Source organism: Salvelinus alpinus, chromosome 21 (genome assembly GCF_045679555.1).
Source record: "Salvelinus alpinus chromosome 21, SLU_Salpinus.1, whole genome shotgun sequence".
In the NCBI taxonomy this organism is placed as follows: Eukaryota; Metazoa; Chordata; class Actinopteri; order Salmoniformes; family Salmonidae; genus Salvelinus; species Salvelinus alpinus.
The window spans coordinates 29211893-29230100 of record NC_092106.1 but is presented as its reverse complement, the minus strand read 5'-3'; the positions used below and the strand labels follow the sequence as shown (position 1 = coordinate 29230100).

Here is an 18208-nt window from a genome sequence, read left to right as displayed (position 1 = left end):
TGAGAAACTGTTTGAAAACCGTTCAACTGGATCCTTCCTGGCATGTGTTTTTTTTGCAGGACTGAAGTACCTGCACTCAGCTGGCATCCTACATCGAGACATCAAACCTGGCAACCTACTGGTCAACAGCAACTGTGTGCTTAAGGTTGATCTACTGTTCTCTACTATCTAACATTTCCATCCTCCTGTGATGATGACATGTATTACTCAACTGATATCTACAGTGTTATATTTATGAGGTCAAGCTGGGGTTGGATTCTGCTCTGTGGAAGTACAGTGTCTGACATACACACTCACACTCCTGACTCCTGCCCTCAGTAGCAGTCTGGCGTGGTGAGTCTCTGTAGGCTGTGTTACCGGGGGTCTGATGCCCCAGTGGGATTTCTACAGTACATGATGCTGGGCTCCTGGCGTATATCTTTATCCTGGGGCTTAGTAATGGAGGCCCTGCCTGGGTTTATGCTACCCTTAGCTCCCCCTCCTCCCCCCATAGACACTGGAGGGGTGTTAGTCCACGGGTGGGGTAGAGGGAAGAGGGAGAGAGAGAAAGGAAGGAGGGAGGGAGAGGGGAGAGAACAGAGTGATTCTGTGTGTTCTCTGGCTGACTCTGGAGAACAGATTGTCTCTAGCAGACATTTACTCATTTAGCTCCTAATTCTCATTTCCCAAACGGGAAACCCTCCCCACACATTCTGTGCTATTTTCAGTGGAACCCATCCCTACCTGCATCTGTGATGCTCCCTGCCTGCCTGTGATTGTGTGCTATCTGCCCATGATATCACTGTGTATGCCATTATTTTAGAGCGAGACACTCCTCGTTTAATTTCTGATGATGAACATAATGATGATGATGAACATCCCCTTCCAAAAATCTCCTCCCTCAGCAGCATCAGCTACTCAAGCAGTTTGATTCAGTTGTGTACAAGCAGTAATCGTCTGTAGTAACGTGACAAGGCCCGTAGCGGTGCGACACTAATGTGGCTCCCCTAATCTTTCACTTCCTGTCATTCTGTCCAGAATTTATATTTAGCTAACATAGCAAAAACAAGAAATGGAAAACAAAACTGCTGTTATTTAGCACGTAGCTGTCATAAGAGACCGAGGTGGAAGTGTGTCCCTGTAGTGACATCGTAAAAGAGGTTGATGATCAACTTCATTGAGTGCTTTCATTGGAAAATGTCATTAGTGACGCTTTTCTGATATACAGTGGCTTGCGAAAATACTCACCCCCCTTGACATTTTTCCTATTTTGTTGCCTTACTACCTGGAATTAAAATAGATTTTTGGGGGGGGTTGTATCATTTGGTTTACGCAACATGCCTATGACTTTGAAGATGCAAAATATTTTTTATTTTGAAACAAACAAGAAATAAGACAAAAAAAACTGAAAACTTGAGCATGCATAACAATTCCACTCCCGAAGTCAATACTTTGTAGAGCCACCTTTTGCAGCAATTACAGCTGCAAGTCTCTTGGGGTATGTCTCTATAAGCTTGGCACATCTAGCCACTGGGATTTTTGCCCATTCTTCAAGGCAGAACTGCTCCAGCTCCTTCAAGTTGAATGGGTTCCGCTGGTTACAGCAATCTTTAAGTCATTCCACAGATTCTCATTTGGATTGAGGTCTGGGCTTTGACTAGGCTATTCCAAGACATTTAAATGTTTCCCATTAAACCACTCGAGTGTTGCTTTAGGGTCATTGTCCTGCTGGAAGGTGAATCTCCGTCCCAGTCTCAAATCTCTGGAAGACTGAAACAGGTTCCCTCAAGAATTTCCCTGTATTTAGCGCCATCCATCATTCCTTCAATTCTGACCAGTTTCCCAGTCCCTGCCGATGAAAAACATCCCCACAGCATGATGCTGCCACTACCATGCTTCACTGTGGATGGTGTTCTTGGGGTGATGAGAGGTGTTGGGTTTGCGCCAGTAATAGCGTTTTCCTTGATGGCCAAAAATCCAAATTTTAGTCTTATCTGACCAGAGTACCCCTTCATCCATATGTTTGGGGAATCTCCCAAATGCCTTTTGGCGAACACCAAACGTGTTAGCTTGTTTTTTTCTTTAAGCAATGGCTTTTTTCAGGCCACTCTTCCGTAAAGCCCAGCTCTTTGGAGTGTACAGCTTAAAGTGGTCCTATGGATCATCTTTAGTCTCTTTGTTGCCTCTCTGAGTAATGCCCTCCTCACCTGGTCCTTGAGTTTTGGTGGGCGGCCTCTCTTGGTTTGTTGTGGTGCCATATTCTTTACATGTTTTAATAATGGATTTAATGGTGCTCCGTGGGATGTTCAAAGTTTCTGATATATTTTTATAACCCAACCCTGATCTGTACTTCTCCACAACTTTGTCCCTGACCTGTTTGGGGAGCTCTTTGGTCTTCATGGTGCCGCTTGCTTGGTGGTGCCCCTTGCTTAGTGGTGTTGCAGACTCTGGGGCCTTTCAGAACAGGTGTATATATACTGATATCATGTGACAGATCATGTGACACTTAGATTGCATACAGGTGGACTCTATTTAACTAATTATGTGACTTCTGAAGGTAATTGGTTGCAACAGATCCTATTTAGGGGCCTCATAGCAGAGGGGATGAATACATATGCACGCACCCCTTTTCTTTTTATATAATTTTTTGAAACAAGTAATTCTTTTCATTTCACTTCACCGATTTGGACTATTTTGTGTATGTCCATTACATGAAATCTAAATAAATATCAATTTAAATTACAGGTTGTAATGCAACAAAATAGGAAAAACACCAAGGGGGATGAATACTTTGGCAAGGCACTGTAACTGCTCATCCCTTGAAGAGCTTGGGGGAAGTGAGATATGAGTCAACAAAGAATTTCGGAGCAGCGCGTTAGTCCTTTTATGAACGATCCAAATATTCAATTTTTTTGTGTCTTTAGAAGACAATGTTCTCATTCAGTTATTTAACAATTGACACTGGCCAGTCACAGTAAGCTACCAAATAATAAATGGTGTATCTTGTAAGAAGCTGCATGCATCTAAACCCTAGGTTAGTTTGGGTTGGGAGGACTAGTCTATTTGTGTATTGGTATTGATGGATGTATTAATGTGAACATGTTCTCCCCCTTCATCCCTCTCCAGATCTGTGACTTTGGGCTGGCGCGGTTGGAGGAGCTGGACGAGTCTCGTCACATGACTCAGGAGGTGGTGACACAGTATTACCGTGCGCCAGAAATCCTCATGGGCAGCCACCATTACACCAACGCCATCGACATCTGGTCTGTAGGATGCATCTTTGCCGAGCTACTGGGCCGACGCATCCTGTTCCAGGCACAAAGTCCCATCCAACAGGTAACCAATACTGTAAACACTGTGGACATGTTGATCTGACATGGGATACTTGCTGATCTAGTATTCAGTGTAGAGCATTTCTGGGCTTACTTTATAAGAAAAAAATGTATTGCTATCCTTGGTTGTGTTTGTTAGTCAGTAGACTTCACTGAGGTGTGTTTTTTCAGCTTGGTTTGAGCTTTCAGAGATAAAGTCTGTATTTGAAAACAGGACAGAGCTTCCTTGACCCCTTAATGTCCATGTCTCTCCAGACCTTGGGCTCTGGTACTGCCACATTTACCTCCCTTTCAGAGATGACATGTTGAGTTAGCTGGGAGGGAGGAATGCAGTCTTATGTCTCAGTACACACTACTCCCTTTCACTTCTGATATCGACACAAATAGCTCATGTCTAAAATGACTTGTTCACAGACACTGTATGTTCACAATGGACTGCAAAATTGCATTCTGGAGCAATAAGTCAATACACAGTATAGCTCCCTGGAGTCCTTAACTTGGCATGCCTCTCTCAACTCCCTCGCCTTTACTGCATATGTGCCATAGCGTGTGTGTGAGTGTGTGTGTGTGTGTGTGTGAGAGTGTGTGTGTGCGCGTGTGTGGGTTTGTGGGTTTGTTCGTGCATGCGTGTCTCAAGTACAGTAACATATGCTGCATGATGTTCTTCTGTGTGTGTTCTGTGTTGTAGCTGGATCTGATCACGGACCTACTGGGCACTCCCTCTCTGGAGGCCATGAGGACAGCGTGTGAGGGGGCCAGGGCCCACATCCTCAGAGGACCACACAAACAGGTAGGGACATGGATGAGCATGTACTCTGGTGCAGGACAAAACATTTGTCTCCTGAGCTAGGTTTTCATAAGTCCTACAAATCAATTATATTTTCGGTAATCATGGCTGGATGGGAATATGTCTCTGTGAACAGAATGAGATTTGTTTCCACACATGGTTACAGGAGTCAGACACATCAGTGATGAGTGGTCCTCTTGGACAGCAAGATGGTGTCTTAGTGTTGTTGATGTTGTTTGTTTCATTGACTTTTGAGCCATCTTAAGCCAGAAGGGATCCTACTTCCTGCCACCAGTGCGGTCCCAGAACACATCGTGCCATCGTGGGGGCAGGCAGGGGGGCTTGATGGTGGTCTGAATTTTTTTTATGACACTCGCAGAAATGCATTGGTAGGAAATATACATTTGTGGTTAATCTTTTCATCACAAAACCGACTGATATTGACAACTACATTTCATTGGCAAGATTAGAAAATGTAGGCATTACATGCCAGCAACACACGCTGACACCACACATCCAATTATTTTTTATTTATTATTATTTATTTTTCAAAAAGGCTTTACGGCGAAAGCACACCATGCGATTATCTGAGGACAGCGCCCCGCACACAAAAGCATTACATACATTTTCCAACCAAGCAGAGGCGTCACGAAAGTCAGAAATAGCGATAAAATAAATCACTTACCTTTGAAGTTCTTCATCTGGTTGCAATCACAAGGGTCCCAGCTACATAACAAATGGTCCTTTTGTTCGATAAAGTCCTTCTTTATATCCCAAAAAAGTGTTTCATTGGCGCGCTAAACTCAGTAATCCACCAGTTTCCCTTGTTGCATACAAATGAAGCCCGTAAATTACCAATAAACTTCTTCCAAACATATAAACAACGTTCCTAATCAATCCTCAGGTACCCTAATATGTAAATAAACGATAAAATTTAAGACAGAGAATACCGGAGACCATTACTGGAGATAAATAACGATGTACGCCCACTCACCGGAACGCGCAACAAACACTACAGCCAAAATGGGAGCCACTTACTAAAACTACAAATTCTAGCTCATTTAAAAAGAAAACAAGCCTGAAACTCTTTCTAAAGACTATTGACATCTAGTGGAAGCCCTAGGAACTGCAATCTGGGAGGTCTTCCTTTTATATTCCCATTGACAGCCATAGTAATCAAGGGTGAGCTGAATTTTTTTTTTCTGGATGGATTGTCCTCGGGTTTTCGCCTGCCATATCAGTTCTGTTATACTCACAAACATTATTTTAACAGTTTTGGAAACTTTAGAGTGTTTTCTATCCAATACTACCACTCATATGCATATCCTAGCTTCTGGGCCTGAGTTACAGGCCGTTTACTTTGGGCAAATTCTTATTTTCAATGACGGCCTAGGAACAGTGAGTTAACTACCTTGTTCAGGGGCAGCACTACAGATTTTTAAGGATTCGATCTTGCAACCTTTCGGTTACTAGTCCAATGCTCTAACCACTAGGCTACCTGCCGCCCACTTGTATATCCAGTATATCTGACCAAATTATGAAAGACAATTATTGTAATTTTGAATTCTGTAAATTGAGTGTGGAATAGGTGAATAATGATTGTTGTTTATCAACAATGACAAGCCACCGGGGTCTGACAACTTGGATAGAAAATTACTGAGGATAATAGCAGACAATATTACCACTCTTATTTGCCATATTTTAAATTTAAGCCTACTAGAAAGTGTGTGCCCTCAAGCCTGGAAGAAAGCAAAAGTAATTCCGTGACTTAAGAATAGTAAAGCCCCCTTTACTGGCTCAAATAGCCGACCAATTGGCCTGTTACCAACCCTTAGTAAACTTTTCGGAAAAATTGTGTTTGACCAGACACAATGCTATTTTACAGGAAACAAATTGACAACAGACTTCCAGCACGCTTATAGGGAAGGACATTCAACAAGCACAGCACTTACACAAATGACTGATGATTGGCTGACAGAAATTGATAATAAAAAGATTGTAGGGGCTGTTTTGTTAGACTTCCGTGCGGCTTTTGATATTATCAATCATAGTCTTCTGCTGGAAAAACATATGTGTTATTGCTTTACACCCCTTGCTATATTGTGGATAAAGAGTTACCTGTCTAACAGAACACGGAGTGTTCTTTATTGAAAGCCTCTCCAACACAATCCAGGTAGAATCAGGAATACCCCAGGGCAGCTGTCTAGGCCACTTACTTTTTTCAATCTTTACTAAAGACATGCCACTGTGTCTATGTATGTGGCTGACTCAACACTATACACGTCAGCTACTACAGAGACTGAAATGACTGCAACACTTAAAGAGCTGCACTTAGTTTCAGAGTGGGTTTCAGAGTGTTAGTCCTAGGTATTTCTAAAACTAAAAGTATTGTATTTGGGACAAGTCACTCAAAAAACCCTAAACCTCAACTAAATCTTGTAATGAATAATGTGTTGAGTTGTGTTGAGTTGAGGTGACTAAACTGCTTGGAGTAACCCTGGATTGTAAACTGTCATGGTCAAAACATATTGATACAACAGAAGCTAAGATGGGGAGAAGTCTGTCCATAATAAAGCATTACTATAAAAATCAACCTTTCATGAAATCACACATGAAAGACACCAAATTAAAGCTACACTTGTTGTGAATCCAGCCAACATGTCTGATTTCAAAAAGGATTTACGGCGAAAGCACACCAAACGATTATGTTAGGTCAGTAGATAGCCACAGAAAACACAGCCATTTTTCCAGCCAAAGAGAGGAGTAACAAAAAGCAGAAATAGAGATAAAATGAATCACTAACCTTTGATGATCTTCATCAGATGACACTCATAGGACTTCATGTTACACAATACATGTATGTTTTGTTCGGTAAAGTTCATATTTATATCCAAAAATATGAGTTTAGGCGGGACGCTACTGTCTCACTTGGCAAAAAGCCAGAGAAAATGCAGAGCGCCAAATTCAAATGAATTACTATGAAAATTACTATAAAAATCAAACTTTCATTAAATCACACATGAAAGTTACCAAATTAAAGCTACACTGGTTTTGAATCCAGCCAACATGTCAGAATTCAAATAGGCTTTTCGGCGAAAGCAAACAATGCTATTATCTGAGGATAGCACCATTGTAAACAAAGAGAGAGAAGCATATTTCAACCCTGCAGGCGCGACACAAAATGCAGAAATAAAAATATAATTCATACCTTACCTTTGACGAGCTTCTGTTGTTGGCACTCTAATATGTCCCATAAACATCACAAATGGTCCTTTTGTTTGATTAATTCCGTCGATATATGTCCAAAATATCCATTTATTTGGCCTGTTTGATCCAGAAAAACACCGCTTCCAAATTGCTCAAACGTGACTACAACATATCTCAAAGGTTACCTGTAAACTTTGCCAAAAAATGTCAAACTACTTTTGTAATACAACTTTAGGTATTTTTTTACGTTAATAATCAATAAAATTGAAGACGGGATGATCTGTGTTCAATACAGGATTAAAAACAACTGTAGCCAGCGTTCTGCTCACGCGCTTCTATCTAACAGGACACTTAATGTGACTCTCATTCAAGATGGCCGTGTTTCTTCATTACACAAAGGAATAACCTCAACCAATTTCTCAAGACTGTTGACATCCAGTGGAAGTGGTAGGAACTGCAAGCAGGTCGATTAGAAATCTGGTTTCCCAATGAAAACTCATTGAAAAGAGAGTGACCTCAAAAAAAAAAAATCTGAATGGTTTGTCCTCGGGGTTTCGCCTGCTAAATAAGTTCTGTTATACTCACAGGCCTGATTCTTACAGTTTTAGAAACTTCAGAGTTTTCTCTATCCAAATCTACTAACAATACGCATATCTTATCTTCAGGGGATGAGTAGCTGGCAGTTGAATTTGGGTATGCTTTTCATCCAAACGTGAAAATGCTGCCCCCTATCCTAGAGAAGTTAACAGCACTATCAAGGCAGGTCCTACAGGCCTAGTTTTGTCACACCTGGACTACTGTTCAGTCGTGTGGTCAGGTACCCACAAAAAGGGTCTTAGGTAAATTGCAATTAGCTCAGAACAAGGAAGCACGGCTGGCCCTTGGATATAAACAGAGAGCTAACATTAAGAATATGCATGTCAATCTCTCCTAGCTCAAAGTGAAGGAGAGATTGACTTCATCACTACTTGTATTTGTGAGAGGTATTGACATGTTGAATGCCCCGAGCTGTCTGTTTGAACGACTAGCACACAGCTCGGACACCCATGCATACCCCACAAGAAATGCCACCAGAGGTCTCTTCACAGTCCCCAAGTCCAGAACAGACTTTGGGAGGCGCACATTACTACATAGAGCCATGACTACATCAAGTAACTACCACATCAAGTAACTGATGCAAGCAGTAAAATTAGATTTAAAAAACACCTTATGGAACAGCGAGGACTGTGAAGCAACACAAACATAGGTACAGACACATGCATACACACACACAATAACATACGCACTACACACACGTACACATGGATTTTGTATTGTAGATATGTGGTAGGGGTGGAGTAGGAGCCTGAAGGCACACAGTGTGAATGTATTGTAATGTTTTTAAATGTTTTATAACTGCATTAATTTTGCTGGAACCCAGGAAGAGTAGCTGCTACATTGACAGCAGCTAATGGAGATCCATAATAAATACAAATACAAATCTTACACCCCCAATCCCTCCAACAATGCTGGTCCTCTACCTGCAGGGTGGCTGTTCATCTTACACCCCCCCCCCCCCCCCTCCCATTCCAACCATGCTGGTCCTCTACCTGCAGGGTGGTTGTTCATCTTACACCCCTCTCCCATTCCAACCGTGCTGGTCCTCTACCTGCAGGGTGGTTGTTCATCTTACACCCCTCTCCCATTCCAACCGTGCTGGTCCTCTACCTGCAGGGTGGCTGTTCATCTTACACCCCCCCCCCCCCCCCCCTCCCCTCCAACCGTGCTGGTCCTCTACCTGCAGGGTGGTTGTTCATCTTACACCCCTCTCCCATTCCAACCGTGCTGGTCCTCTACCTGCAGGGTGGCTGTTCATCTTACACCCCCCCCCCCCCTCCCCTCCAACCGTGCTGGTCCTCTACCTGCAGGGTGGCTGTTCATCTTACACCCCCCCCCCCCCTCCCCTCCAACCGTGCTGGTCCTCTACCTGCAGGGTGGTTGTTCATCTTACACCCCTCTCCCCCCTCCCCTCCAACCGTGCTGGTCCTCTACCTGCAGGGTGGTTGTTCATCTTACACCCCCCCCCCCCCCCCTCCCCTCCAACCGTGCTGGTCCTCTACCTGCAGGGTGGTTGTTCATCTTACACCCCCCTCCCCTCCAACCATGCTGGTCCTCTACCTGCTGGGTGGCTGTTCATCTTACACCCCTCTCCCATTCCAACCGTGCTGGTCCTCTACCTGCAGGGTGGTTGTTCATCTTACACCCCCTCCCCTCCAACCGTGCTGGTCCTCTACCTGCAGGGTGGCTGTTCATCTTACACCCCCCCCCCCCCTCCCCTCCAACCGTGCTGGTCCTCTACCTGCAGGGTGGCTGTTCATCTTACACCCCTCTCCCCTCCAACCGTGCTGGTCCTCTACCTGCAGGGTGGCTGTTCATCTTACACCCCCCCTCCCCTCCAACCGTGCTGGTCCTCTACCTGCAGGGTGGTTGTTCATCTTACACCCCCTCCCCTCCAACCGTGCTGGTCCTCTACCTGCAGGGTGGCTGTTCATCTTACACCCCCCCCCCCCCCCTCCCCTGCAACCATGCTGGTCCTCTACCTGCAGGGTGGTTGTTCATCTTACACCCCCTCCCCTCCAACCGTGCTGGTCCTCTACCTGCAGGGTGGCTGTTCATCTTACACCCCCCCCCCTCCCCTGCAACCATGCTGGTCCTCTACCTGCAGGGTGGTTGTTCATCTTACACCCCCTCCCCTCCAACCGTGCTGGTCCTCTACCTGCAGGGTGGCTGTTCATCTTACACCCCCCCCCCTCCCCTCCAACCGTGCTGGTCCTCTACCTGCAGGGTGGCTGTTCATCTTACACCCCCCCCCCCCCCCCCAACCATGCTGGTCCTCTACCTGCAGGGTGGCTGTTCATCTTACACCCCCCCCCCCTCCCCTCCAACCATGCTGGTCCTCTACCTGCAGGGTGGCTGTTCATCTTACACCCCCCCCCCCCCTCCAACCGTGCTGGTCCTCTACCTGCAGGGTGGCTGTTCATCTTACACCCCCCCCCCCCCCTCCAACCGTGCTGGTCCTCTACCTGCAGGGTGGCTGTTCATCTTACACCCCTCTCCCATTCCAACCATGCTGGTCCTCTACCTGCAGGGTGGCTGTTCATCTTACACCCCCCCCCCCCCCCCTCCCCTCCAACCGTGCTGGTCCTCTACCTGCAGGGTGGTTGTTCATCTTACACCCCTCTCCCATTCCAACCATGCTGGTCCTCTACCTGCAGGGTGGCTGTTCATCTTACACCCCCAACCCCTCCCCTCCAACCGTGCTGGTCCTCTACCTGCAGGGTGGCTGTTCATCTTACACCCCTCTCCCATTCCAACCATGCTGGTCCTCTACCTGCAGGGTGGCTGTTCATCTTACACCCCCCCCCCTCCCCTCCAACCGTGCTGTTCCTCTACCTGCAGGGTGGTTGTTCATCTTACAGCCCCTCCCCTCCAACCGTGCTGGTCCTCTACCTGCAGGGTGGTTGTTCATCTTACAGCCCCTCTCCCATTCCAACCATGCTGGTCCTCTACCTGCAGGGTGGTTGTTCATCTTACACCCCTCTCCCATTCCAACCATGCTGGTCCTCTACCTGCAGGGTGGCTGTTCATCTTACACCCCCCCCCCCTCCCCTCCAACCGTGCTGTTCCTCTACCTGCAGGGTGGTTGTTCATCTTACAGCCCCTCCCCTCCAACCGTGCTGGTCCTCTACCTGCAGGGTGGCTGTTCATCTTACACCCCTCTCCCATTCCAACCATGCTGTTCCTCTACCTGCAGGGTGGTTGTTCATCTTACAGCCCCTCCCCTCCAACCGTGCTGGTCCTCTACCTGCAGGGTGGCTGTTCATCTTACAGCCCCTCCCCTCCAACCGTGCTGGTCCTTTACCTGCAGGGTGGTTGTTCATCTTACACCCCCTCCCCTCCAACCGTGCTGGTCCTCTACCTGCAGGGTGGCTGTTCATCTTACAGCCCCTCCCCTCCAACCGTGCTGGTCCTCTACCTGCAGGGTGGCTGTTCATCTTACAGCCCCTCCCCTCCAACCGTGCTGGTCCTCTACCTGCAGGGTGGCTGTTCATCTTACAGCCCCTCCCCTCCAACCGTGCTGGTCCTTTACCTGCAGGGTGGTTGTTCATCTTACACCCCCTCCCCTCCAACCATGCTGGTCCTCTACCTGCAGGGTGGTTGTTCATCTTACACCCCTCTCCCATTCCAACCATGCTGGTCCTCTACCTGCAGGGTGGTTGTTCATCTTACACCCCCTCCCCTCCAACCATGCTGGTCCTCTACCTGCAGGGTAGCTGTTCATCTTACACCCCTCTCCCATTCCAACCATGCTGGTCCTCTACCTGCAGGGTGGCTGTTCATCTTACACCCCCCCCCCCCTTCCAACCGTGCTGGTCCTCTACCTGCAGGGTGGTTGTTCATCTTACACCCCCTCCCCTCCAACCGTGCTGGTCCTCTACCTGCAGGGTGGTTGTTCATCTTACACCCCCTCCCATTCCAACCATGCTGGTCCTCTACCTGCAGGGTGGTTGTTCATCTTACACCCCTCTCCCATTCCAACCATGCTGGTCCTCTACCTGCAGGGTGGTTGTTCATCTTACACCCCCTCCCCTCCAACCATGCTGGTCCTCTACCTGCAGGGTGGTTGTTCATCTTACAGCCCCTCCCCTCCAACCATGCTGGTCCTCTACCTGCAGGGTGGTTGTTCATCTTACACCCCCTCCCCTCCAACCATGCTGGTCCTCTACCTGCAGGGTGGCTGTTCATCTTACACCCCCTCCCCTCCAACCATGCTGGTCCTCTACCTGCAGGGTGGCTGTTCATCTTACAGCCCCTCCCCTCCAACCATGCTGGTCCTCTACCTGCAGGGTGGTTGTTCATCTTACACCCCCTCCCCTTCAACCATGCTGGTCCTCTACCTGCAGGGTGGCTGTTCATCTTACACCCCCCCCCCTCCCCTGCAACCATGCTGGTCCTCTACCTGCAGGGTGGCTGTTCATCTTACACCCCCTCCCCTCCAACCGTGCTGGTCCTCTACCTGCAGGGTGGTTGTTCATCTTACACCCCTCTCCCATTCCAACCATGCTGGTCCTCTACCTGCAGGGTGGTTGTTCATCTTACACCCCCTCCCCTCCAACCATGCTGGTCCTCTACCTGCAGGGTGGCTGTTCATCTTACACCCCCTCCCCTCCAACCATGCTGGTCCTCTACCTGCAGGGTGGCTGTTCATCTTACACCCCTCTCCCCTTCCAACCGTGCTGGTCCTCTACCTGCAGGGTGGTTGTTCATCTTACACCCCCTCCCCTCCAACCGTGCTGGTCCTCTACCTGCAGGGTGGCTGTTCATCTTACACCCCCCTCCCCTTCCAACCGTGCTGGTCCTCTACCTGCAGGGTGGTTGTTCATCTTACACCCCCTCCCCTCCAACCGTGCTGGTCCTCTACCTGCAGGGTGGCTGTTCATCTTACACCCGCCACCCCCCCCCCTCCCCTCCAACCGTGCTGGTCCTCTACCTGCAGGGTGGCTGTTCATCTTACACCCCTCTCCCCTCCAACCGTGCTGGTCCTCTACCTGCAGGGTGGCTGTTCATCTTACACCCCCCCTCCCCTCCAACCGTGCTGGTCCTCTACCTGCAGGGTGGTTGTTCATCTTACACCCCCTCCCCTCCAACCGTGCTGGTCCTCTACCTGCAGGGTGGCTGTTCATCTTACACCCCCCCCCCCTCCCCTGCAACCATGCTGGTCCTCTACCTGCAGGGTGGTTGTTCATCTTACACCCCCTCCCCTCCAACCGTGCTGGTCCTCTACCTGCAGGGTGGTTGTTCATCTTACACCCCCTCCCCTCCAACCGTGCTGGTCCTCTACCTGCTGGGCAGGGTGGCTGTTCATCTTACACCCCCCCCCCCCCCCCCCTCCAACCATGCTGGTCCTCTACCTGCAGGGTGGCTGTTCATCTTACACCCCCCCCCCCCCCCAACCGTGCTGGTCCTCTACCTGCAGGGTGGCTGTTCATCTTACACCCCCCCCCCCCCTCCCCTCCAACCATGCTGGTCCTCTACCTGCAGGGTGGCTGTTCATCTTACACCCCCCCCCCCCCCTCCCCTCCAACCGTGCTGGTCCTCTACCTGCAGGGTGGCTGTTCATCTTACACCCCCCCCCCCCTCCCCTCCAACCGTGCTGGTCCTCTACCTGCAGGGTGGTTGTTCATCTTACACCCCTCTCCCATTCCAACCATGCTGGTCCTCTACCTGCAGGGTGGTTGTTCATCTTACACCCCCAACCCCTCCCCTCCAACCATGCTGGTCCTCTACCTGCAGGGTGGTTGTTCATCTTACACCCCTCTCCCATTCCAACCGTGCTGGTCCTCTACCTGCAGGGTGGTTGTTCATCTTACACCCCTCTCCCATTCCAACCATGCTGGTCCTCTACCTGCAGGGTGGCTGTTCATCTTACACCCCCCCCCCCCCCCCTCCCCTCCAACCGTGCTGGTCCTCTACCTGCAGGGTGGCTGTTCATCTTACACCCCTCTCCCATTCCAACCATGCTGGTCCTCTACCTGCAGGGTGGTTGTTCATCTTACACCCCCTCCCCTCCAACCATGCTGGTCCTCTACCTGCAGGGGTGGTTGTTCATCTTACACCCCTCTCCCATTCCAACCATGCTGGTCCTCTACCTGCAGGGTGGTTGTTCATCTTACACCCCCTCCCCTCCAACCATGCTGGTCCTCTACCTGCAGGGTGGTTGTTCATCTTACACCCCTCTCCCATTCCAACCATGCTGGTCCTCTACCTGCAGGGTGGTTGTTCATCTTACACCCCCTCCCCTCCAACCATGCTGGTCCTCTACCTGCAGGGTGGTTGTTCATCTTACACCCCCTCCCCTCCAACCATGCTGGTCCTCTACCTGCAGGGTGGCTGTTCATCTTACACCCCTCTCCCCTCCAACCGTGCTGGTCCTCTACCTGCAGGGTGGCTGTTCATCTTACACCCCTCTCCCCTCCAACCGTGCTGGTCCTCTACCTGCAGGGTGGCTGTTCATCTTACACCCCCCCTCCCCTCCAACCGTGCTGGTCCTCTACCTGCAGGGTGGTTGTTCATCTTACACCCCCTCCACTCCAACCGTGCTGGTCCTCTACCTGCAGGGTGGCTGTTCATCTTACACCCCCCCCCCCCCTCCCCTCCAACCATGCTGGTCCTCTACCTGCAGGGTGGTTGTTCATCTTACACCCCCTCCCCTCCAACCGTGCTGGTCCTCTACCTGCAGGGTGGCTGTTCATCTTACACCCCCCCCCCCCCCTCCCCTCCAACCGTGCTGGTCCTCTACCTGCAGGGTGGCTGTTCATCTTACACCCCTCTCCCCTCCAACCGTGCTGGTCCTCTACCTGCAGGGTGGCTGTTCATCTTACACCCCCCCTCCCCTCCAACCGTGCTGGTCCTCTACCTGCAGGGTGGTTGTTCATCTTACACCCCCTCCCCTCCAACCGTGCTGGTCCTCTACCTGCAGGGTGGCTGTTCATCTTACACCCCCCCCCCCCTCCCCTGCAACCATGCTGGTCCTCTACCTGCAGGGTGGTTGTTCATCTTACACCCCCTCCCCTCCAACCGTGCTGGTCCTCTACCTGCAGGGTGGCTGTTCATCTTACACCCCCCCCCCCCCTCCAACCGTGCTGGTCCTCTACCTGCAGGGTGGCTGTTCATCTTACACCCCCCCTCCAACCGTGCTGGTCCTCTACCTGCAGGGTGGCTGTTCATCTTACACCCCTCTCCCATTCCAACCATGCTGGTCCTCTACCTGCAGGGTGGCTGTTCATCTTACACCCCCCCTCCAACCGTGCTGGTCCTCTACCTGCAGGGTGGCTGTTCATCTTACACCCCTCTCCCATTCCAACCATGCTGGTCCTCTACCTGCAGGGTGGTTGTTCATCTTACACCCCCTCCCCTCCAACCATGCTGGTCCTCTACCTGCAGGGTGGTTGTTCATCTTACACCCCTCTCCCATTCCAACCGTGCTGGTCCTCTACCTGCAGGGTGGTTGTTCATCTTACACCCCCTCCCCTCCAACCATGCTGGTCCTCTACCAGCAGGGTGGTTGTTCATCTTACACCCCTCTCCCATTCCAACCATGCTGGTCCTCTACCTGCAGGGTGGCTGTTCATCTTACACCCCCAACCCCTCCCCTCCAACCATGCTGGTCCTCTACCTGCAGGGTGGTTGTTCATCTTACACCCCTCTCCCATTCCAACCGTGCTGGTCCTCTACCTGCAGGGTGGTTGTTCATCTTACACCCCCTCCCCTCCAACCATGCTGGTCCTCTACCTGCAGGGTGGTTGTTCATCTTACACCCCTCTCCCATTCCAACCATGCTGGTCCTCTACCTGCAGGGTGGTTGTTCATCTTACACCCCCCCCCCCCCCCTCCCCTCCAACCGTGCTGGTCCTCTACCTGCAGGGTGGCTGTTCATCTTACACCCCTCTCCCATTCCAACCATGCTGGTCCTCTACCTGCAGGGTGGCTGTTCATCTTACACCCCCCCCCCCCCCTCCCCTCCAACCGTGCTGGTCCTCTACCTGCAGGGTGGCTGTTCATCTTACACCCCCCCCCTCCCCTCCAACCGTGCTGGTCCTCTACCTGCAGGGTGGTTGTTCATCTTACACCCCTCTCCCATTCCAACCATGCTGGTCCTCTACCTGCAGGGTGGTTGTTCATCTTACACCCCCTCCCCTCCAACCATGCTGGTCCTCTACCTGCAGGGTGGTTGTTCATCTTACACCCCTCTCCCATTCCAACCGTGCTGGTCCTCTACCTGCAGGGTGGTTGTTCATCTTACACCCCCAACCCCTCCCCTCCAACCATGCTGGTCCTCTACCTGCAGGGTGGCTGTTGATCTTACACCCCCAACCCCTCCCCTCCAACCATGCTGGTCCTCTACCTGCAGGGTGGTTGTTCATCTTACACCCCTCTCCCATTCCAACCATGCTGGTCCTCTACCTGCAGGGTGGCTGTTCATCTTACACCCCCAACCCCTCCCCTCCAACCATGCTGGTCCTCTACCTGCAGGGTGGTTGTTCATCTTACACCCCTCTCCCATTCCAACCGTGCTGGTCCTCTACCTGCAGGGTGGCTGTTCATCTTACACCCCTCTCCCATTCCAACCATGCTGGTCCTCTACCTGCAGGGTGGCTGTTCATCTTACACCCCCCCCCCCCCCTCCCCTCCAACCGTGCTGGTCCTCTACCTGCAGGGTGGCTGTTCATCTTACACCCCCCCCCTCCCCTCCAACCGTGCTGGTCCTCTACCTGCAGGGTGGTTGTTCATCTTACACCCCTCTCCCATTCCAACCATGCTGGTCCTCTACCTGCAGGGTGGTTGTTCATCTTACACCCCCCCCCTCCCCTCCAACCATGCTGGTCCTCTACCTGCAGGGTGGTTGTTCATCTTACACCCCTCTCCCATTCCAACCGTGCTGGTCCTCTACCTGCAGGGTGGTTGTTCATCTTACACCCCCAACCCCTCCCCTCCAACCATGCTGGTCCTCTACCTGCAGGGTGGCTGTTCATCTTACACCCCCAACCCCTCCCCTCCAACCATGCTGGTCCTCTACCTGCAGGGTGGTTGTTCATCTTACACCCCTCTCCCATTCCAACCATGCTGGTCCTCTACCTGCAGGGTGGCTGTTCATCTTACACCCCCAACCCCTCCCCTCCAACCATGCTGGTCCTCTACCTGCAGGGTGGTTGTTCATCTTACACCCCTCTCCCCTTCCAACCGTGCTGGTCCTCTACCTGCAGGGTGGTTGTTCATCTTACACCCCTCTCCCATTCCAACCATGCTGGTCCTCTACCTGCAGGGTGGCTGTTCATCTTACACCCCCAACCCCTCCCCTCCAACCATGCTGGTCCTCTACCTGCAGGGTGGTTGTTCATCTTACACCCCTCTCCCCTTCCAACCGTGCTGGTCCTCTACCTGCAGGGTGGTTGTTCATCTTACACCCCTCTCCCATTCCAACCGTGCTGGTCCTCTACCTGCAGGGTGGTTGTTCATCTTACACCCCTCTCCCATTCCAACCGTGCTGGTCCTCTACCTGCAGGGTGGTTGTTCATCTTACACCCCTCTCCCATACACCCCTCTCCCATTCCAACCATGCTGGTCCTCTACCTGCAGGGTGGTTGTTCATCTTACACCCCCCCCCCCCCCCCTCCCCTCCAACCGTGCTGGTCCTCTACCTGCAGGGTGGTTGTTCATCTTACACCCCTCTCCCATTCCAACCATGCTGGTCCTCTACCTGCAGGGTGGTTGTTCATCTTACACCCCTCTCCCATTCCAACCATGCTGGTCCTCTACCTGCAGGGTGGTTGTTCATCTTACACCCCTCTCCCATTCCAACCATGCTGGTCCTCTACCTGCAGGGTGGTTGTTCATCTTACACCCCCTCCCCTCCAACCATGCTGGTCCTCTACCTGCAGGGTGGTTGTTCATCTTACACCCCTCTCCCATTCCAACCATGTTGGTCCTCTACCTGCAGGGTGGTTGTTCATCTTACGCCCCCTCCCCTCCAACCATGCTGGTCCTCTACCTGCAGGGTGGTTGTTCATCTTACACCCCTCTCCCATTCCAACCGTGCTTGTCCTCTACCTGCAGGGTGGTTGTTCATCTTACACCCCTCTCCCATTCCAACCATGCTGGTCCTCTACCTGCAGGGTGGTTGTTCATCTTACATCCCCTCCCCTCCAACCATGCTGGTCCTCTACCTGCAGGGTGGTTGTTCATCTTACACCCCTCTCCCATTCCAACCATGCTGGTCCTCTACCTGCAGGGTGGCTGTTCATCTTACACCCCCAACCCCTCCCCTCCAACCGTGCTGGTCCTCTACCTGCAGGGTGGCTGTTCA

At 50.9% G+C, this 18208-nt stretch overlaps 1 protein-coding gene across 1 annotated transcript in view; it reads left to right on the top strand.

The window, feature by feature from the left end:
• The window catches only part of LOC139548196 (serine/threonine-protein kinase NLK-like), a 168632-nt gene that overhangs the window by 106413 nt on the left and 44011 nt on the right, over positions 1 to 18208 (top strand). The window contains exons 5-7 of the mRNA XM_071357700.1: positions 60 to 145; positions 3106 to 3315; positions 4000 to 4101. Of these exons, the coding sequence (XP_071213801.1) occupies positions 60 to 145; positions 3106 to 3315; positions 4000 to 4101 (398 nt within the window). The remainder of the gene's footprint in view (positions 1 to 59; positions 146 to 3105; positions 3316 to 3999; positions 4102 to 18208) is intronic.